The sequence below is a fragment of the Acipenser ruthenus genome, chromosome 1 (assembly GCF_902713425.1).
Source record: "Acipenser ruthenus chromosome 1, fAciRut3.2 maternal haplotype, whole genome shotgun sequence".
In the NCBI taxonomy this organism is placed as follows: domain Eukaryota; kingdom Metazoa; phylum Chordata; class Actinopteri; order Acipenseriformes; family Acipenseridae; genus Acipenser; species Acipenser ruthenus.
Genome location: NC_081189.1, coordinates 25,822,553 through 25,846,215, shown reverse-complemented (window position 1 = coordinate 25,846,215; position 23,663 = coordinate 25,822,553). Strand labels below are relative to the sequence as shown.

The 23,663-nt window shown below is 37.1% G+C and overlaps 1 protein-coding gene across 4 annotated transcripts in view; it reads right to left on the bottom strand.

The window, feature by feature from the left end:
• Positions 1–1,348: 1,348 nt before the first annotated feature.
• LOC117409078 (semaphorin-6A) overlaps positions 1,349–23,663 on the bottom strand; it is a 57,625-nt gene continuing 35,310 nt past the window's right edge. The window contains exons 11-20 of one of the 4 annotated variants that reach the window (XM_059022605.1): positions 22,722–22,853; positions 21,760–21,915; positions 21,005–21,178; positions 20,151–20,291; positions 19,837–19,914; positions 18,516–18,574; positions 18,104–18,124; positions 17,897–17,950; positions 14,483–14,641; positions 1,349–5,147 (exon numbers count right to left, since the gene is read on the bottom strand). In XM_059022605.1, coding sequence (XP_058878588.1) covers positions 3,979–5,147; positions 14,483–14,641; positions 17,897–17,950; positions 18,104–18,124; positions 18,516–18,574; positions 19,837–19,914; positions 20,151–20,291; positions 21,005–21,178; positions 21,760–21,915; positions 22,722–22,853 — 2,143 coding nt within the window. In that variant the 3' untranslated portion in view covers positions 1,349–3,978. The remainder of the gene's footprint in view (positions 5,148–14,482; positions 14,642–17,896; positions 17,951–18,103; positions 18,125–18,515; positions 18,575–19,836; positions 19,915–20,150; positions 20,292–21,004; positions 21,179–21,759; positions 21,916–22,721; positions 22,854–23,663) is intronic. The other 3 variants (XM_059022614.1, XM_059022606.1, XM_059022616.1) reach the window with 3 other exon arrangements.

The window sequence follows — 23,663 nt, the reverse complement described above, 5'->3', positions numbered from 1 at the left end:
ATTTCAAGAGATATTAATGTTGCCTATTATTAATACCTGTATTAGAAACATATAGCTGGAATATACATATTGTACAGTAGTACGGCAACTGACATTGTATTGATATTCCTGGGATGAAACATGGAACATAATTTAAGGGACTGTTTTCAAAAGACATATATACACCACTATATTACAGATTTTCTCAAGCTCATATTTATTTATTTATTAGAACTTATTTATTCAGGATCATCTATTCAGGCACACTATGCCTGCAATTGTCACAGTAAATTTCATCAGACTGGGCTTATCTATTAATATATGCATCCTGAGTTTGAAGAAAATTGGATTAAGGATGGACTTTAATTAAAATGTATTGTGTAGAATAACCTAAGGGCATCCAACATGTTTCAAAAGGATTTGCGTGAATTGAATTTGATAGTTTTCTTTAACTTTAACCTTCAAGGTTCAAGGTGACAATCACTCAGTTTCATTATAGAACATCACTTTTTCAATCCCTATTAGGCACTTGCCACAGGAAAAGGAACATGTAAATAAGAAGTCACAAAGCGGTGTGTATCTATGCAACATGTAAAACAAAGAGACCATTTTAGAATTTATTTCTGACCTGGGAGGCAATGTATCCTATTTCATAATTCCCAGTCCCTTTGATAAAATAAAAGTTGAACTGACAACAACACTTCCCAAATATTAAGTGTATTTACAGTCCCCTGCTCACAGTCAAACATGAAGTGCAAGTGAAAAGATGATCTGCTTCATTGATCGGTGTTTGCATTCTGACAAAATTGTGTTCCATAGTATGTGTATTATGCTCATGTGTAAATGATATGGCCTTGCTTAGCATTCCTTTAACCACTCACTAAGTCTCCCTGGAAGATTTGAAGGGTTCGTCTTCTTCTGCATTGTCATTTCATTTAACTTGTTATCACTGATTTACTGGCTGTAACCTAACCTTCCTTAAGTCTGACTCACCATTCAAGGAGATATACAGGTTCCAGTCTGATCGTTATCTTATTTTTGTTTTATTTTAGGAAGCTTTATCAGGATCGTACCCATATTTATTGGCTTTACACCAGTTTAAAAGTATGTTTACTTGAAGCAAGATAACAACTAAAAGAAGATTGATATCTCACCCTATTGTCTGACTTGCAGACCTTGTATACCGGGTTCTTCTGTGGTATTGCGAGCATACCAACTAAGCTCAAGGAGGAAAACTAGGTGTATTCATACGCTGTTGTAATAAGACTGTGCTTTGCAAGCATGCATATTTTAAAATGTGCAAAGATGTAGCTTTTTTTAAACCTTCGATTTGCAGTGCTAGTTGACAAAACTCAATGACAACATCAAATAGAACAGTCGTTTTTTATTTTATTACATTTTGCAATTATTAAAGAGAATTTCTTTACAACATACATTTAGCTGTGAATCTGATGTTAGGGATGTGGAGATGGGGAGAACTTTGTGACATCACAATATTTTACAAGGTTACAATAAAAAAAAAAAAAAAAATCAGTCTGACTTGGTTGCAATCAGTGGTGTATATCAAGGGTGAGAGCCAAAGGCACACTTAGGGACACATAGCCTGTATATATGCTATCAAGATTGTTTTTGTATCTGTGCTTATCCATTGAGAACAGAACACATGACTGAGTTTTCCCTGAGTGCCAAAATGAGAATTTCTGTACCAAATCTCCAGGACAAAATCATCCAATACTGGACAAAACCGCTATTTAACATTTAGAGTTAAGTGCAATTAAGTAAAAGTACAGGAATTGCCCATTTTAAAACAAACTAGGAAAATACCCTCCTATTAATTCTCTTCACATAGGTTTTCTTCATTATTATTAAAATGGTAGATATTAATAAACGGTGACAGAAACGCAACATGGAGGAGTGGAGGAGTGGAGGAGTGGAGGGAGGTCATGCATGCACCCTAGTTACACACTTTGGTCCAGTCAGCCTAGATTTCTCTATCTAGTTTCTAAACACTACCTGACACGCAATCTTCCTGTCCATTTGGGGGAAAAATGCAAATGAAGCAATTTTAGGTACAAAAATAATAATTAAAAAAAAAAAAAAGAGATACAGATCAGTAGATAAAAAAAACTAATTTCTACAGTATGTTGACATCAATATTTAATAGATTAAAAACACACTAATCTGCATGGATTAAAAAAAACAAACAAAAAAAACAAAGAAAAATAAAAGGGAAACAAAAATAATTCAGAAACCACTCCAAAAGGTTTCTGAAATCCTACTGGTTGCCCTTATTGTTGCAGCTTTCCGTTAATGCAGGATCCAGCCTGCTTCTACTGCCTATTCATTGTTTTAAATCAGAATTTACATTATTCATGTTGGGAAGCCTTTCGTCTACATCATAGCCAATCAGATAGTGTTTCATATTGCTGTGCTTCCACCAGACACAAAGGGACTATAGTAAGAAAGCACTCTGTCATTCTGTATCGACCAGTGGAAACACAAACATTAGGTCTTTGTGATAAAAAAACTAAATTACAGAAAATGCCACCCACAGCACTGTGTCTACACTGCCAGCACAAAATAGGGATTTGTTCAAGCGCATAATTGGCACAATTAAAAATGAACCACAATGAGGGGCGTGGTGCCACCCTCCAATATGTCTAGAGACCAGATTTACGACAATAACATCTACATTCTTTTTTATTTGCTTTAAATCAGACTGGAAAAATAATTTAAAGTAAAAAATAATTGAAAAAAGGAAGTCTATTAAAACAGCTAAAGAACTATACACAACTCAGGGTGTAAGGCACAAATGTACGTGTGGAAGAAAAAAACAGGCTATTCACAGATGTATTCCAACTAAGAACCTGTGTGATAAGACTAAAACTTATGTATTTCAATAGCTGGCATATAATTTAGTTCACATCCTTTATTTACTTCTGCGTGATTTTTTATTTTATTATTTTTTTCCATTTAATTTTTTGCATCTTTACATGCAAAGGTGAAATGAGGGCACGTCACAAGCCAATGCCTTTGAAAAAAGTATCAACTACTGACAAAAACCATGTTACTTGATATTGACAGCAATGGTGTGATAAATGTGCAGTTCAGGAGTTCCTTTTGTAGTTCCTTAAGATTCGACCTTGGAGTTTCTGCTTGCCTTAGATCCCAGATCCAGTCAGCAGCCACGTGGCACGATTAAATAAATATTTCCCCTTTTCAGAAAATGCATGTAGAAAGTTCCAACAAAGTTCAAGGACCCAAGCTCCACATTGTTAGTGGACCCAACTGCTAAAAAATAAACATTAACTGGCTCCAGTTAATTGACTTTAAATAACTTCACACTTCATGTACTGTCTCAAGAGATATTCATAGCCTCATAAGTAAATCCGTTTTTTTTTTTTTAAAAGCACTTAAATAATAAATACAAGGAACGATTAGTGTTAACTGTCTTGTTATTCAGTAAATCAGAACAGTAGTAGAATGACAAGCCAAAGCACTTTGACCCAAGCAGTACTTATTTGCAATGACCAATTGACATAACACAGAGAGGCATTTCACAGATATCTGCACATAGTAAACTCTAGCCATTGTGAAAGTCTGAGTCAGCTTTGTCAATTAACTTTTACTCCTCACAACTCCCTGGGTTGAAAGGGAGCTGTACAGTACAAGAGTGATTTACACATTCAATGTAACATTGTGCTTTTGGCCTGTTGGCTGAAATTTCCAGTGGGATTACAGTTCTTTATAGCCGCCTCTAAACCTTAAGTGGCTGACTGTGCTGCTTTTTTGTATTGATTCTGTACTTGGTGTTGTTGTTGCACCATTTGAGTTCACAAGCTTGATAAGCAAATATTCCACTTTTCCCAGGGAGTGAGAGCAAATATCCTGAGCCCAACAACAGCCTTTTGTAAAAAAACAAAACATGTGTGCATTTGCTGGACACTGACTGAGACAGTAAAGTCACTGGAATTGTATTCCCTCTCTCCCACACTGTGATTATGTACATGCATCGTTAGGGTTGATGTTTGCTGAAAGGGGAGATAATGAGGGTTTTGGTGGTACATCAGGCTTTAAGGAAGGTGTGCGTTTCACCCCCGACCTCGGCAGAGAACTGTATGAGCTCATGCTGGGCTGTCTGGATACAGTCACGGCCTGCATCTGAGACGACACAGCATTCATATGTATGGAGTCCACTCTCTGTGGAGCAGGGGGTGGGTTTTCTACCCTGTTAAAACTATGGTTTCTTGAAAGATGTGAAGAATTTGAAGAGTTAGTATTGTGTCTTTTCAGAGTGGAAGTTTGATGGTTTTTCTGTTGAGAGTTAGCAGGGTAGCCCCTCTTGTATTCGTGACCATACACCGAAGAATGCACTTCTAACCGCTTGCCCATCTGAGGTACAGAAGTGGGAGGTCCTAGCGATGCCTCTCTTTGGGGAACTCTTGGAGGGATAGTATTATTTTCCACTAAATTGAGGCTTTTGCTGCTCAGGTGCTCCTTGATAGCTTTGTATTCCAGCGTGGCATTCTGGTCTTCCAAGGACATCTGTGTCATCTCGACCCTGTGTGGCTGGTCCACGTAATCGTGCTGATAGGTTTGCTGGGTGATAGGGAGGACCACCACGCTGGGAATGTGGCCGGGAGATGCACGCAGAGGGAGATCAGTTGGGATCACTGGGGAAGCCATGGAGGCCAGGTCTTTTGCACATGCATTTATCAGGTTCTGGTTCCTCTCCCACTCCCGGCTGCCTCGGCTGGGTTTTCTCTTCTGTTGTAAGGTAGGTGTGGACTCAGGAGTGGGCAGAGCGGTCAGATCCAGGTGATGCTGATCGGCTTTAATCAACAATTTGGCATTGCCATTGGGAGTACCCATCTTGCCATTATGCATCAGCGGGGTTAGGATGGCTTCTGGTTTAGGGTCCTTAGATTGGGTCTCGAAAATCCCAGTTAGCTTGGTCACACTGTTCATGGAACCCCTCCGTAAATGGACAGAGTCTTTGTCCTTCCGACGCACCATATCCACATCCCTTCTCCGGTGATCGCACACACAGTAGACAATTATCCCAGAGAAGATGGCTCCCATCATAAAAGCAAGGATGACTGCTATCGCCAACAGGGTGACAGGAACAAGCTGGTCATGGCCCTTCTGGTAGCTCTCCCGGATCACTCCTGAAACAGATGTGACACTTGGTTAATAAAAATGGATTTACGCCAAGTTTTGGTTTTGGTAACAGTGAGGCTAAATCTCACTTTTCAGACTACTCTACAACCTGGATATAAGACTGTATTTTAAAATACTATGTTTAAATACAAATTCTTGAGTGTAGTTTACACAACAGGAATTTACACTAATTACTTAACAGGAAGAAAATTGTAATTAGGACTTGACAACCTCTGTATCAACCTACACAAAACTTCTGATGGTGCTACACAACAGTTCACAATGATGACTTGATGTTATGCGCTTTAAACAGCTGTGATTACTAGGGTGGTCTTTTGTTGCTTGCAGTTTCATGGGGATGAAGGTTAACTGAGGAGGTGGTTTGAAGAAGCAGCTGGCATCCTGCGCAAGAGTGCCATTTTGTAGACTTACATCTTTCCTTACTGTTGAAAGATATCAAGCTAAGTGTAAAGCCCTCATGTGGAAACTGTATCAGTTCATTAAGCAAAGGCCCCAAGAAGTTTCAGGCAGACTGTTGACTTAATTTAATACACAAAATAAGTTTTGATTTGAGCCATGTTTGCACACTGTAGCATCTCTGCCTTCCAGGAATGATGGCTTTATTGAGATTAAAATTATTGTTTGCAGTTATAGTAAAACATACATACTTTTGTCATCATGCAAAATAGATTCTTGCTAAGACACTGTTATTAGTTATTTTATAGTTTTTAAATGTATGTGACTAACTGAACTGTATCTGAAGAAAGTCAACAATATTGGGTGATTCAGTTGCTTCCAGTAAGGCCAGAATAGCATTTCAGATGACTGGTCTTGACAACCAGAAGATGGCTCTGCATGGAAGACTTTAAAAACATGTTTTTATTATTATTATTATTATTATTATTATTATTATTATTATTATTATTATTATTATTATCTGCTGAGGATGAAATTGACAAGATATGCTACCAAGTGTGTAACCACGTGCATGAGCCACATGTATTTGCTTACGATTGTAAGTCGCCCTGGATAAGGGCGTCTGCTAAGAAATAAATAATAATAATAATAATAATAATAATAATGAGCCTGCCAAAGAGCCTGTTTATAATGGAGACATGAGAGACCCGTAGTGCTCACAGCAACATTTATCCATCCCGACAAGAATAAGCACAACAGGGCATTAAGGATCGGGGGAAAGTCAAACAAAGTCCTCCTTCTGGAAGGGACAAAGGGAGATTATATTTATACACACGCACACCTATAAGGCTGCACAAGACCTTTGAAGATTTTAATCTTTCATCTTCTACTTAGGGTTTCGGGACTCGACTCCAAGTGAAGATGCAAGAGTCTGATTTAATGGCCGTGTGGAATTATAAATGGAACAAAAGGGACTGTGAACTTTATAGGTTACACTGACTTTTACTAGTTCAAAGCTCTGCAAAGTCTGGCTAATTTAAATGTTACACCCCAAAGCTATCTGAAGACAGCTACAAAGCCATTTATATTTGATGATGATCCTTTGTATCTTACTATGCCCTAAGATTTATCTGGTATCTATTTTCAAGCCCTGCTGTTATTTACGATCAAGCAATAAATTCATACTGAATTAACCTAAAAAGGTCCTTCATGCAGACATGAAAAACAGGCTTGACACTTAATATATACATTAAAAGGATGGCATTAGCAATCTTTTGCTTGTGAATGTTTCACAAATTGACTATACCTTCAAAATTAAGAACAATGTTCTTTTGACAAAATCTGGCTAATCAATTCAATTAGTATACTATTTACAGAGTATACATATTATATTACAATATAGCTATGCCCAAATTTTTTGCATCACCTAGAATTTTAGGTTTGAGACAATTAAAAAACAAAACAAATAAAAAAAAAACCTATGAAAATAATTTAACATCATGTAATCAAATAAACTACAAAGTTATAGTATACATGAAATGTCATATTTTTCAGTTTTTGTCATTTTGTCGTTAAGTATATGGAAAACTATAAAGTGTTAAACAATTCAATATGTTAACTTAACATTATTCAGCAGGTTTTATTCGACTTTATGAAGCAAAATTAATGGCATTCTATAGGGTGATTCAAAACTAATCGGCCACAGCTGTACACTTGCTAACTGAATAAAAAAGCTACATTATATATATATATATATATATATTATATATTTGTTTTAGGATTGGAGAACGTTTGTGGGACAGGATGGCAATTTGCTACATTAAAGAAGCCTTTTCTAAAATCATCGCAACAGTTTAATTGTAAAACTTTAAAAATAGACCCAGACATGTTTTGAGTCATTCTTGTGCCTGTGACTTCAGTTTATTTAATGGGTGGGTACTGTTATTCTCCAGCTGGTGCTATCAAGTCCTTGTGGAATATTCGCTACCCAAGACGGTTGTTTATGTCCACCATCTAAAATTGCACCCAGAGTGACTCCATTTCTTTTTAAAATATATCATTTTTTCAGAATTGACCGGGGATTAAACCCATCACCCTGCCAATCAAAGGCGCCTACGCTAGACCCCTACACATTGTGTCAGTGAATCCTAAAATGCTGTTCTTTATGTGTTACAGAGGCTGCTCTATATTTTCAAGCACTTAACAACCCCCTTACCCAGGGCCACTGTTACAGTTCAATTCATCTATGGAGACATCAAAGAAGATTACGCAAGACGCTTCATACAAGGTCGTTAACTTTAAAGAACCACATTAAAAAACACTGAATCAAAAGCCATTGTTTTATAACAAAAATGCAGTTTTGTCCCAGCATTACCTCCCAAACAGTTAGAAAATGTGTTTTGTTGTGCGTCACTACGACTTAAAAAGGAGTTTGACGGATAATTACTGAAATGATTAATTGGTGGTGGGTGAGAAAATAAAATGCAGAACTTTTAGGTTTTTGAAGAATTACTCAAAATCAGAGCCCTTTTTCACCATGAATTTAAAATAGGCGCAAGATGACTCTTGTTTCATGTTGCACATTATCTTTATTATTCAATGAGTAATACTAAGGAGAGCAGAGCCCTAGACAATGATTTATATGTTTACAGCTTTACGTGTGTAAATGTCCCAGTTTAGTTTACAAATTATAATTTTTTTGAGAAAATCCATAAACCAAAACTAACATTGATCAGTTTTTGCATGGCATTGCAATCACATACTGACTTAATGACACTCAGGTCCATTGTTAAATAACTCAGCCTTGTTTCTCGTAAACTTTGCAAGTCCTGGTATATCTATGTGTGCCTCTGCTAAAGAACTACAGCCTCCACAATGCACAGAGCCCTGTTGCCAGGCTCATCCTGCCAAATGAATAATGTAAATATGGAGATTGCCTTGCTTGCTTTTCATATTGCAGTCATCAGCATTTCAAATTATGATACTTCCCCCCCCCCCTCACTAATTGGTACAGGAAATACTATAAGAAAAATGTAAGTGAAGTTTAATTGAGTTGTTTTCAAAAAATAATTCTAGCCTATCTTGAGGAAAGTAAAGCAGCAGTTGGTATCTGTTTAACTTGGCATTGTATTAAAATTGGCCATGTGCTTTTCCAAATGCAATGTACTCCACCACAGAAGCACCTGCCAGCAGACACATGGCACATGTAGTCGAACCAATTTCAAAAGGCCTAACTGGCATTCTCAGTACTTAAAAAGATCTATGCAGGGGGAAGTCATATGTTTGGACGCTGTGAGAAATTCCACTAATTGGCTAAATATGTCACATTCTCACTAAAGGCCAAATTGCAGGGTCTTATACCTACACTCTGACACTGCAGCCCACCAAATAGGAATGCAAGGGAGTGAGGCTGTATATAGAGATGATGTTGATTTCAGATAAAAACAACTTCAGCCTGTCTTGTACTCCCACCCCCAGCAACAGTACTCTTTAAAAAAAAAAAAAAATTCTGAAGGAACATAAAAAGGCATAACAGTTTTCTTTCCTGTTTGGATGTTACCAGTTACAGGGCACAGTATTTTAGCACATAAGACACACCTGGCATTGTCTAAATTATAATAAGTTAAATATAAGCTAGACGCTTTTCCAAAAGGAATAAAAATCCTGTTTGATTTGATGAATATTAACACTGGGGCCAGAAATGGCCACTCTGGAGACAGGCAGTGGCAGAAACAAAAATCCTTTGAGAATCAACATATTCTGTGATGCTGAGTAGCTCCACCACAGAGCAGCACTGAACCAGATATTACAGTGGAACTATTGTTTCTTGGACCACACCCTGACAACCACACTGATCATGGCGATATAAGAACATTAGAGGTAATCAGAATTCCACAGCTTTCCCTGTTAATTTAGCCCAGATGGTGACTATCAACATAAGCAACTGCACATATGAAAACAAGCATACAGTTTCAAAAGTTAAGATGAATAGTTTTTTTGGCAAGAACTACTAATTTGGGATTCTGCTCACTGTCAAACAAATCTGCCAATGTGCACCCTTGTTACACATACTGATTCAATTAGACAAAATAATAAAAAAAATAATCACCACTTCTATTCTAACGGCTTCTCTGCAACAAATCAAATTTTCATTAATGTTAAATGCGCATCACGCTGCTGGATTCTTTGCGACATATATTGGCCATGTTCCGCTGCTGCTGTTGTTGTTGTTGTTAACATGGCTGCTCTGTTCAGTTTTTAAACTAATGCAGTCGTACAGCACCACTATTACGTTATGGACTGTCGCAATAGCTACCTTAAATTGAGCCAGCTGGGTTTTGACGGCAGTCGCGTGAGACATGTGCGTCTGTTTGGTTAACAATGAAGTGCCCCTCCTGATCATCACTAAATTCTGTCTTGTGAATACATAACAATGGCATCCAAGCAAAGCACTGGGTGGAATTTCTTTACCAAGCAGGAGAAAACGGAATGTGCAAACTCTGCCAAGGAAATATTTCATTCAAAGGAGGAAGCACACTTACTTAATGTGCTCCACATTAAAAAAATAATAATAATTTAGTTGCTTATTTATATTTAAATAAAGGTTTCTTATTTTATCTTTTTGATAAGAAACTATATCTGTGCAACAACTGTAGATAAAGCATTCTGTATTGGAAGCCATACGGTTATTATTAATGGATCAGTTATCACTGACATAAACCAACAGAGTGTTGTTATGTTGTTTTGTTTCTGATTTAGTTCCTGTAAAGAATAGTCACCGCAGTTCTTATTATTGAGGTGTACTTGCCGCTCGCTGTGTGTTATTGTTTTCTGTAAAACATTGATATCCTGTCAGTTCAGAAAAGGCTTAATGCAAAAGCTTGTTTTAACTTTGTCTTTATTACGCCAGCCAGAGACCCGTGCTTACAACTGCATTGTCATAGTTTCTACATTTTCTTTAAATTCTCAAATTAATAAATCGATACCCGGGTAATAAAAAGAGACCCGGGAAGTGTTAGGTCATTTAAAACCCCGACGGGTACTCTGGGTTTTCGGATACCCGTGCCGACCTCACAAAATATACACATTGCTGTGCAAAAGTCTTAGACGTGTTGCATTTTTCTACTCTGATGCATTATGAGCATCAACAATTTACTCAAAGCCTCCACTAGTGTTTTCTACTATTATAACAACCTTGACTTGCATAAAGAAAGAAAAACATTGAGTGAAATAGCTTGCATCACTCGATTTTCAAGGTGTGGTATCCGAAGCATAATCAACAAGTACAGAGAAACATCATCTGTAATTGACAAACCCAGGACTGGAAGACCCAAAAAGCTGTCTAACAAGGATGCACAATACTTGAAGATAATATCCCTAAGGAATAGAAAGAATACAAGCATTGAATTCACAACAGAGCTGGCAGAAGGCACAGGTGTTGTTGTCCATCAAATCAACAGTACAAAGGTCACTCTTGAAATCAGGACTTAAAGGATGTGTTGCAGTAAGAATACCTCTGTGAAGAAAGGCGAACAAGACTAAAAGGCTAAAATATGCACAAGAACACAGACATTGGACTATGGAACAATGGTCAAAGGTGATTTGGACTGTGTGGCACCTCATCAAAACCACTTGTCTAAAAGTTTAATTCAACATCCTTGCTACTATATCTGCACCAATATAAATGGGTGTATTTATGGGTTGGGAAATCTGTTCTGCTGTGTCAATGCTACCGTTAGTGATGTTCATCCCACCCCTTGTATGTGTTCAGTACTTATGCTGGCAAGGGCAGTATTTTATCTATTGTTATTCAGCCTGGCAGAGTACTTACACAAATTGTCAATTTCTTTTCAAGTGGTATGCAGTTTCATTTTAACCAAATCATTCTGGTTCTTAATAAGCATGATTTATGTGAAAAATACATTTCAGGTATATCATTACTAAAGGCCAAGTAGCTTCTTTGTATCCTATTTCATTGCAACACTCAATTTTAGAGTTGTGCCACTGGTACTTTTAATAAAATGTCTTAGTGCTTCTGCCATACTTTAAAATGTGTTCAAATGTATTACCTGCATGATTTTTGGCATCGATTTCTCAGGTTCTGCTGCAAAACTGACACAATTATTTGCTCTCTGATCCATCACTGACATCATTTCATACTTTGTGATTCTTAAGGGCACCAATCCTTGAGTAGGGATTTCCCCCACTCTGTATCACTACTTTTACTTTAATTTAGAATACTTTTTTTTTTCCCCCAAAGAACCATAGTGTAGATTTGAGTGTGGTTTCTTAGTACAGCACCATCCTTAGATATAGTTCCTTAGGTGAGCTTCATGCTCTACATTAGTAATGACTCAGTAATCAAGTGTGAACAAGGACAGAAAAAACTGCAAGCTCTGTTCAAGATAAAGGAGCCAATGTATGGTCATGGTGCTGCAGGAAGGATCCTGACAAAGACTACATTGGAATTACTTCTCCTGGGTTAATTCTTGGATCCAGCCCAATTTAATGCTGCAATTTATATCAGTTTAATTGTACATGAGAAAGTAATTATGTCACGTATCTCACAGAGCTGAACTCATTTCCAGTACGTGCAAATAAAAGCTGACCAGACAAGAACTTGCATCTGATCAGCCTGAGGTCTTATCGCACAGATAAAATCAGTTTATTCAACTGTACTCATCTGCTAGTTGCTGGGTTCTTTATACTCCTTTTAATTTTCTATGAACAAATAGTTTATTTGCACTGTTCAAGAAATAGAGTAATGAGTTATTTACAGTTAGACTGTGAAGTTGATATTGCTGAAAACAAAAAGCATTAATTCTTAAAACAAATTTGAAAAACTCAGACATATGGTGAACTCGCCAAGCTAAACTTCTGCCAGCGTTTAAATTTATCAACATCGTAATTAAAAGCAGAGACTGCGAAGGTTCCAGACATCTATTATCTGAGAGATAAAGAAAGGGAAGTATGTTCTTGCTTTTTCTAATGACTCTAAGAACTACAAAGATAGGAGTTTGTACACAAGAATGGCAAGGGGAGAGGGAGTCAGGGAGGAGGGAAGAAAACAAACACAGAAATTGTGTTAAGCCACTACAGATTCTCCAACAATTCAGTTAGTAATACAGTTGCACTACATAAGGTAAAGCCTTGGAACATTCCATCTTGGAAGATGAAATGTCCTGTGGAAGGGGGACTAAGTACAATGGCAGCAGATGGTAGGGTTAGAGAAGGTGATTGGAATTCTATATACAAAAGCAGGACCCACACACATACAGTTAGTAAAACTCACACAAATGCAGAAATAATTAAAATGTACTCTGAAACCAGCCCTACAACTTTGTTTGTACTTTGTTGTTGAATAGTTTAATAAATAACACATTATAATGAAGGCATTTTTTTTAAAGGAATTGGATTGACAGCACTGGAGGGAGGCTCTAAAACATAGCCTGCTTCCCTGACCTGGAACAGTCACAAGAGTCTCCATGGCTGTTCAATCCTCAGCCTTTCTGAGAAACAAGGCTTGTAAACTACTGTCTTTTCTGATGGGGGGTTTCATATTTAGACACTTGACCACAAAAAACTGGAGTAACCACGCCAGAAATTATATGACATAGTCCCTCAAGACTGTCGTTATAAATTTGGTTTACAATAGATTTGGGTTACAAAGGCATGTACAGTATATTTGATGTGGGCATTCTTATCCAGTACGAGAAACTTTCTACATTTTCAGAGTATATTTTGCCTCCAAAGCTTGCATTTCACAAATGTCACCTCTACACAAACCAGCATCTCCAAAGAAACACCCTTGAGGATACTTTCTAGGAGATGAAAGCTTGTTGAAAAGGCAGCACATAAGGGAAGTGGCATTATCAAGGCAATAGTGTCCACACAGAATGAATAGTCTATATATGTGAGTGATGATGATGATGATAATACAGAGCTGAAAGCAAGAACAAGAGACCAGAAAGCAGCAGCAATAAAAACACCATGCAAGAATTTAGCAAAACGAGGGAAAATAATGCTTTTAAATCCATCAAATGCTAATTAAAATCAAATCAAAGTATGAGCCAAAACTGAAAAAGCTTAAGTTACCACAAAAACAGTAAAATAAGTGTAAGCTTAATTCAAGCATGTTCAGCAGAACACCCCAGTGCCTTTACCCACATGTAAATCATTATAATTTGCTTTAAACAAAGTATTTTGATGTATACAGGCAATGGCAAAGGGGGGGGGAGCAACACAACACAGTAATGTTATACATCCATGCAGTCACCTCTGCCACCATTGTTTTCTGCCTGTAGGTACACTGCTTCCAGCTTTGTCAACAATAATAATTATGCCTATAGAGTCTAGGAGATTAAGCTGACCCTGTTTAGTGCTAATAAGCGCCCTGTGTGGCTCGTGCCGCCTGAGGAGACTGTAATCGACCGATGCCCAGCACATCACTCTGCGAACCAAAGTGAAACTGATCAAGCTCAGGGCAAAAAGGACAGCACTTAATGGTAATGAGTTTGTAATGAGTTGATGAGTTTGCAAAGGATCATGTTAATTTATGTGACACAAGGGCACTGCCATCACTGACATTGTTAACTGATATGGTGCACCAGCCAGTCCCTTTATATTCTTATTTTATTTTCTCTTTTTTTCATTAATTTGATTAAACTACAAAAAGGCTGAGCTATTACATTTACTAGGGTGCCTAAATAAAACTATTGCCAGATGACATTTCAAATCAATGGGTGGCCAATCCAAGTTATCACAGACTCATGCTGGAAGGGGCTGAAGTTTAGATTCAATGCTTTGAAAGCAAAACATTTTTCAACAAAAAAGACTTGTTACTCATATCTGATCCAGCTGGAAGCAGCTACACTATAATTCTGTTTTCCCACCACAGGAAAATATAAAATTGGTTCCAAGGCCTTACCATTTGTATCCTGGTGATTATGGGATGGGACTGCCATGTATGGGTCTTTCTTATCAGAGGAGACCATTGGATCTTTCTGATCAAGCATGCGCCCACGGTCGCTGTGTCCTTCTCTGATTGGAGAACGGGAGGTGGTGAGAAAAGGGGAGCTTGATTGGCCTGTTAGCACCAGAAACACAACAGAGGTTATTTTCTGTTTAAAACCTTTTCACATTTGGGTGAATCAAAAAAATACATCATTTGATTTTGTGATCTACAATCACCAATCCACTAGCTGCTCTTATCCGAACCAGCTGTGTTACATTCTGGTAATGTCAGATATAGTCAATCGGCATTCCCAACTTGAAATGCAAGATGTTCTGAAGCTGCATTGCACTTATGAGTGGAACTACCGAAGATATTTGGAAATCTCACATCTAACTACAATTATATCTCAGATATAACAGGTAAAAGGACAAATTAAACTTCTGTGAGTTAACCCATTGTAGCTGCCCTGCCAGTGAGACCCTGCGTGTGCAGGAGCTTCCCTGACTCAACATCTCAAGTTCTCGTTCTATCTAATCTGAGAAGACAACGGCTGACATCACTGAGGGGAAGGAACCCCTGACCTCCTTTTTGGGTTAGATGTTTTTTTGTTTTTTCTAATTACATGATTTCAATGCTTTTTTCTGGTCTGTTTGTTTTTTCTAATTTATGATCTACAAATCCTTTCAAATTTGCAAGAAACTGTGCCATCTCATGCATTGGAAATTGACAGTTGTTAATACTGTGAAAACGGAAGCCAATACAGTAGGTGATGCATCTGTTTGGACAGTAAGGGACTGAAACAAAGTGGATAATACGAAGAACCATACTAAACAGAAAAAGCAAAAGGTAATAAAAATCAATATCTGGACAAAACTAATTATTTCCCTAAATAGTGTTTTTTTTTTTTTTTTTTTTGTAACTTTCTGTAATTTTATAACTTTTTTTTTCAGGGTATTTGTTTCTTACTTTTTAGCCCTTTCACCCCTTTTTTACCATGCTGTCATTCTTTCCAAATAAATGTTATTTTCAAATTTCAATACCACTACCCTTTTTTAATTCCTATTAAAATAGACCAACTGTGTTTATTTATAATACAATGTTTCTATTATATAAAACATCAGATTATATAATGTCATGGTTCTGGAGGTTACCATCCAAAAATACAAAGTCACTTTTTCCATTTGAGAAAGGGTGAAAAAAACCTCTACTCTGCCAGCAGGTCATTTGCTAGAAACTAAACCTCTGAAATGAAGCCCTGGATTGAAAAAAGGGACGTGAACCTTTGTAAAGCACCATCAGATAGACTGAAACATAGATCAATCCAAGGTTTTACAAGAAACAAATTGTAGCAAGCCATTCCTGTGAAAAGGGTCTTTGAAGCCAGCTCTGCTTCTATTAAGCATGCCAGATCTCCAGACTGCAACATGTAACCATTAAAATGATTTATTTAGCGACGCACTGAAGGTTGAAATATTAGTGTGACAAGCCTATACATTATTCATTATCAGCCCTGACAGGAAGTGGAGTCTCTAGAAGCTGACATGAATACAGAAAACTAAGGCTTAATTTCTGTAACAAACAAAATGTTTGCTGACATGGCCTTGTGGCAAAAAAAGACATACTAATGATGCAGAAAAAAAGATCCACAGATAAAATGTTGGTAATTAATTACAGAATGTCAAATCCTGTCTGTACTTAAATCATGCTAATGTAATCCCTTCTTTTCTCTATCTTGGGATTGAGCAAATCTAATTCTTATTTCAGGGCCTACACCACTTGAGTTGCAATAGTTATTTTTTAGTAAAGCATACAATAGTAATTGGTACAGTACTGTAAAAAAAGAAAGAATAATTTACTATCAAACCTCTCAATGAAAGCCTTTTTCTAAAACAAAAAACACATTGAATGTCCCAGACATTTTTTATTACCTTCTTGTTTTTTTAATCTGCTGTTTATGTATTTTGTAATAATGTTGAGAAAGGTCATCAAAATAAGGACTGTTAACCACCAGAAACATCCCACATAAAAATGCACTAGACACAGTACATTTACTAACAAGCAGGTGATTACAAACTTTGAGGCATTCAGTATTAGGCAATATTAAAATGCGTAAGTGGAGAGACGGTGCTGGATGACCTGTAATTCTTCCAGTGTTTTCATTTTGAGATATATTGGTTCATTGCAAACTGGCAAGCACTATTGATAAACAAATATGCTGTTCCAAGACATAAAGGCGCCTAGAATAGTTTTCAATCCAGTAAAGCAGTGTGGTGTTCATTGAATTGAAACTGAAAGCACAGCAGGTAATTACAGAAATGAGAAAAATCGATAGAGCTCTGATAAAATAAACTACAGAGCGAGCAGATGCCATCGGGGCTCTTGAGCCTTCACAAAAGGTGTTGGTAGCACACTCGGCAGAAGGTAAATCCTGTCTACAGATAACCTGGCCTCTACTGAACCAATACCCTGACATGGTGTTCACTTAGACATACAGTCCTTTAATACCCACAAAGCAGATGTGATTTTGTCCACGTATCTAAGAAAATGAAAGGTTTATAAATAAAAAGAAGAACACTGGGGAGCCTGTCCACTTTCCCTGCCCAGTTAATTGCTCCTACCCCAACACATGGACTGAACCTCCCAGGAGTTAAGAATGGCAGTTTTAAGAATTCCCTGAATAAACATCATCAAATCGTAACAATGGGGCTACAGAAGCTGGAAAAAATGCAGTTTCTACTTTCACATTTAATGGCTTTCACATTTCGAGATAATTTTAACAGATTTCTAACCATTTATTTAACAAACTCTGTCTGTGTGATATATGTAAGAGACTTATAACCAGGAGAACTACAAACTCAAATATATTGTTTGCACCAGATTAACCATATTTCAGAAGACAAGCCCAGTACAGGGTGTTGAGTTTCATCATTTCCCAAAAGTGAAAGGTGACATCATAAAATAATACAATAACACATCTCCATTAGTCAAAAGGCAAAGCAAGCTTATTTTTGTCTTGATTAACACATTCCGTGTTGTAGCTTGATTTATTATTTCTAGACTGCTGAGAAAGCAAGCCTATGTTTAGCTTTCTACAAGGGCAGCTTCTCAAATTAGCCATTATTGTTGCTCTAATATGCGCAAGTCAGCAAGGCCCAAGAGGCCCTGAAGCACCAAGCTCTATCCTATTAACAACTATTGCAACCTAATTAGACTATTAAATGCCATGACAGAATCAATGCTACAGGAGGATAGCTGAATGCAAAACAGGACAGAAAGGGAGACATAAGGCAGCTGGGAAAATGTTCAATATTTGAATTGGTAATAGGTTATGAGGGTGGGTTTCTAGGAGCTAAAACAGAAGATAAAGTGAACAAATAGAAAACTGACCATGCCTCACTGTGTCTCGAGACTTTTCATTATCATGTGGACTGGATGGAATGTCTAAGAAGAAAACAAATGCGGGCTTCAATATAAGAAAGGAGGAATGCAATATTGTTTATATGGAAATAGGTTTTATTTTTGTATGCCAGCTGCAAGTGCTGAAATACTTGATTTTTCTAGTTAACTAATAAGAGATATAACATGCAGGCTTACCATTAAGCGCCACAAAAGAATCTGAAAAAAATAACAATAAATACATCAAGACAAAATTAATTCACAGTAGTGCAAATGTAATCAATCTTTTCTGGAAAACATTCACATATAGCTTTATTTACAGTCTAGTTATAGCCTAAAAGATAAATATTCAATGCAGCCATACTATATAAATATAACTATAATTACAAAGACAACTGTAAAATACTCAGCTTTCTTTTTTAGGTCCGGTTATGATAAAACAGTACAAAGTTGACACTTTCTTTTCTTGCTATTGTTGCTCTTGCTTTCTATTATTGTTTGTCTTCATTCTTACTCCAAACAGAAACCTGTTAAAATAACTCTGCTCTTGCCAGTCACAAAAAAAGACTCTTTGGCCCAAGATAAACAAAGGGGGAGAAGATATGCTTACTTTGGCAGTCGCCCAGCCCATCTGTGTTGCCCAGCTCAATGTCCTGCTCAAATGCCAATCTACATAATGAAAAAAGACATCATGGTGAGCATCTCAGCTTTCAGCATAAAGGAATACCTAATCGGATAAAGATGGCAAGACCTGAAAGAATGCAATGTATTTCTTCATAAAGTCAAAGCCTACCACTCACTGTTTAGTAAATCATAACAGCTATACATGGTGCTTCCAGTAATGAAGTTTGGGAAGACAAATATGAATGTTATGCCTCATTCAACCAATGTGTGTGTGTCTATCTATCTATCTATCTATCTATCTATCTATCTATCTATCTATCTATCTACATCAAGAGAGAGAATGAGAGAGAAAAAGAAAGAAAGAAAGAAAGAAAGAAAGAAAGAAAGAAAGAAAGAGAGAGAACCCTAGTCTTTGAGGAAAGGGAGCTGTAGAGTGAATGGAAAACCAGACATCTTTGCAAGGTTAGTGATTATAAACAGTTCAAGATATATGGTTGTGCTGTTCAAATAAGGTTTGAAGGGGGTGTAGCTCTGCTGATAAGTGGGCCACAACATGCTACTGAAATGGGCAATAGGCCAAATACAAGCAACTTCCAGATGGTGCAGCAATACCCTGGAAAATGGAAAATGGCTGAATGAATACTTTGCAAAGGTGGTCTTTGCTGCATTTAAAATACTACAAACCCTTAGTTTAGTTTATTGATTTGTATGTGTGCATGTGTTTGTTTTTAAACTTTGAAGTACTTGTGGCTTTGTGCCTAGTGCCAAGGACTAAGAGCCAAGATATTCTGTTTCTCTAATCCCAGCTCAGCCACTTAATAGCACTGCAACCCATGGGCCACTTCACCTCCTAATGCCTCTGTCCACCCACCTGTCAAAACACACTATAAGTAGGGACCTACTAGAACACTAGAACTTCAAAAAAATAGCTTAAATGCCAGAACTTTCAGGACAGCATCAAAAATGTGTTTGTGGTTTTGCCTTTGGGACTGAGTGTATCTCGTGCTCAGTCGTGCTAAGGGGAAGTAACTTCCTGGAGCCGTCTACTTATTTCCTCTACTAGATACAGGAAATATATACTGTACATTAATATTTGGGGTGTGTTTGCACTTCCTTCTTCACCAGTGCACACAATTACTTCCATGAAATTTCAACACATTTCCTGTAACCTTTGTCTACTGAAAAACAGGAAGGGAAAACATCCTGCATTGGAATACAGACAAATTCAAAACAACATTGGTAATCCTCAGACGAGAACAATAATGAATTCAGACAAGTAAATATAATAGATTTTAGCAGTGGCTTACTTGGTGTCAGGTAAGACTTCTGTGCATGCTCCTTCTTTCACCCATCCACAGTAAGGGTCACGTGACGCAATACAAGACCTTTATGAAGAGAGATATATATAAAAATAAATCATTAAAATGACCTGAGAGATTTAGCCGTTAGTTTGCATTATTTCAACATTACACTTTTATTGCCCTCAGACTCTTAGCCTGGAATAAACTATGAGTTTGTCTTCTTGAAATTTTGGTTCTCAATCAATGATTACATTGACTCAGCTCTTTTTAGAATTACCGTGTTAGTCGAGTTGTTATGAGTTATTTGCAAGTTGACTTACTTTTTGCATTTGCCATGCCACTCACATCTTGAGAGTGGTACTTTCACGACACAGGAGGAGAAAGCCACAAAAAGAGAATTGCCCTGCTTGTCTAGCTGCATACCAACAATCCTCTTATCCTCCACACCATCAATGCTGCATCTGATACAAACAAGGACACATATGCATGGTAAGTGACACTGTTGAAAATGACCTAGGTTCATAATGAAGAAGAGGTCAGACATGTCTACTCTTCAGCTGCACAACATTCTTAGTTTCTCTCCATTTATGCTTGGCAGCAGGGGGCCCTAAAGTAATAAATGTACTCTCAGTATCCATGACTGAGAGGCTAACTCTTGTTTCTTGAGCCAAGTAGGATTTGTTAATCTTCAACATACTGTAAGGCAGACAGCCTGCATCATAGTTCTCATTTAAGGCTTTTGTAGTCTGTGTAATACTGTCAGCAATCAAACCAAACAAGCCCCTAATCCAAAGTCACCTACGCTAACCACAAAGTCATTTGGATGAAAGCCAAGGTTACTGTTTGTAACAGAAAAGGATTGGCACATCCATTAACATGCACTACCATTAGAAAATCTCTGGTAACTTACAACTACATTTGGAATGTATTTGATTTCCTATGTTTGAGTTTCCTTTGGTTGGGAAAAGTTAAATGCAAAGGAAACCTTTAACAGTGATTATCCGTTATCCACATGCATGGTATTTGTGGAAAAAAGGAAATCGGCAGAATGGTTCCAAGAGAACTCTCTAATTTGCTAACCACTATATTGCAATGAAACTTAATAAAACAATTTAAATGACAGAGAAGTAATCTGCTTGGAAGGCTTTCGTCGGGGACCTAATGAGATACACACTTCTCTGGGTTGTAGACATTCAGCTCCTCCAGGAATAGGCTGTCATTTAGGAAACCGCTGCTCATTTTGGCCAGGAATTTTAAAATAATGCCTTTCTCGGATCCAAGGAAAACAACAGTGTGATTCTGATAAGGTCCAGCAGCATTATCTACAGCAATCCGGGTTAGCCGATATCTACATATAGTAAAAAAAAAATAATACAAAAATACAAAAGAAAAAAAAAAACAACACGATTAATTCAAGCTCATTTGCCAATTAATTGTAGATAATTTTACTCATTACTTCAATGACACCTTGTGCAGTATATTTTATCTTAGTCGTAAATGTCTAAAGTGTTCTCCTGTTTGCCAGGACCCTAAAGAAATGTTCACATTTTTGTTGAAACAAAACTACAAAATAGACCAAACAAAGAAGGTAAGAAGGCAGAAAATCATAATTAATGAGTTTACTACATTAACAAAACAATGTCCTGAATTGCCAACCAGGAAAACTCCATGAAAAAGGTAGACTCCAAATTAATTATACAGGGCTGAGGACACTTTACAGTCCATCCAAATCCTTTTAATACCTGAAAAGCCTGAATAAAATATCCAGGCAATCAGCTGCCATCTTGAGATGCACAGCAATCAAATGATACAATTAGGCTGAAAGCTGGCTAATTTGTAAGTGAACACTGGAAGGCTACAACTACCATAGCTCACACTGTAACGAGGCACTTTGTAACCCTAATCCACAATACAGGCTTGAGTACTCACCTGACCATTGTCTTTAGGAACCATGGTCTGTTTGCAATGGAAGATACCGACTCATCCATTAAGGGGTGCATTTTAATGAAGTTCAAGGTGTCATCTGGGAATTCATTGGACGTTTTGTACTTTTCTAGCGATGCTGATCCGGCACAACAACCAGGCCTGTCACGGAAGGACAAAGGGGGCGATTGTGAGGATGAAAAAGCAGTGAAAACAGACAGTACTCTAAATGAACTGCTTAGTAAACATGGGAGCTTATGAACACGCATACTAATAGGCCGACAGAAAAAGCTAAACATTGCAAAATGCATCCGATGAAACCATTTACTGGACATCCTCTGGGTGCATTTCTTTGTCATTAGTTAGATTTCACTGAACTGAATACAGATCCGATGGGAACAATACTTGGCCCTTCACCAGTTGGGGAAATAAGTACACAATGGAGACGCTTTGATGTTTAAATGCATAACTCAGACGCTTGCAATACAATATTCAAGACAAAGGATCCATTACAGTTGTCGGGAAATTAAATGCTAATAACAGTTTTCTCAACTGGAAGAAGTAATTTTCTGGGAAACTTGGAAATCGCTTTGAGTTTATGGAAGATATTTATTTTGGTACATCAGTTAGTGTAAGTGTGTTTTTATACTTTACTCTGTCAACCCTTCCCTTTTCATGGCATAAACAATAATCACACATTGTATTTAAAAAAAAAAATCTGTTCCACAAACTAGATTATATGGAGTGCTTTTTTGTTAATACTACACAGTTTAAAACACATTTTGTTAAACACATGCTCCTAATCCAACAGAAGCCAGAACAAAGAAAGTGCAGTTACAGAGATATAGTAAGCTGTATGAAAAAATAGTTTGTTTTTAAGCCCAATTTTTCAGCTGTATTTCCTTGATTGTTATTTTTGCTTCTTCAGTTTTTTTGTGTTTGCAAATGCTGACAGATGTCATGTTTACCTTGGTTTGGGTACTTTCTCTTCAGGGACTGGCGTCCAAGTGGAGTCCGGGGACTTCTGCTCTTTGAATCTTCCAGTAAAGGCGTTAGCAACATCTTCCATGTCATAGGCACAGACAGCAGACCCAGGGATGCTGCAAATTGACATTTCCAAGCACTTATTACTTACTCCGCTAGGAAACATGCATACAATTCACAGAAACACACTTTCAATTCAAACTTTGCTTTTAAAGGCTAATTATTTAGAAACAAAGTAAACCTTGGATTCATGACAGTAACTGGCACCTGCAGACTGCAGCAACAGCAACAGAGAACAGATTCTATTATGTTCATAATGTTAGCTGTAAATAACACAAATATGGGAGAATTAGTTATGTCCAGAAACAAAGGCATTACATGTAGGCCCTCTGTCAGTTTAATGATTGTTTAGCAAAGGCTTTATCTCAGTGAAACATAAAGCAATGCGTAACCATGCTTCTTATTTATTTATCTTCGTTAATTCAAATATATGACCTAATCAAAAATTGATCTAAATGTTCAAGGTCTAAATGGGCCGTTAAGACACATGTTATGTTTATGGTTTTATTTCTTAATTAAACTTTGAAATAATAATAAAAAAATACATGTATGAAATGGAGGATCGTGGCTTCCAGATGATTTAGTATGTCCCTTTATTCTTTAAATAAAGAATAATGTTATCTTACATTTTTATTCATACCCACATCACACAAATACAAGCACACATTTAGAGACAATATATCTCCCAAGATAATACCTATCCATTTTGTGTAATTATTGCTCTTAACCCATTCAGGACTTATAACGTTTTATATAGCTCTTTAAATGCACATTACCAGATGAGAATAAAAAAATGCCTCGAACGGCATTATCATTTTTTTTTTGTTTTAATAATTCACTGTCTAAAAGGTACTGGTCATATAACC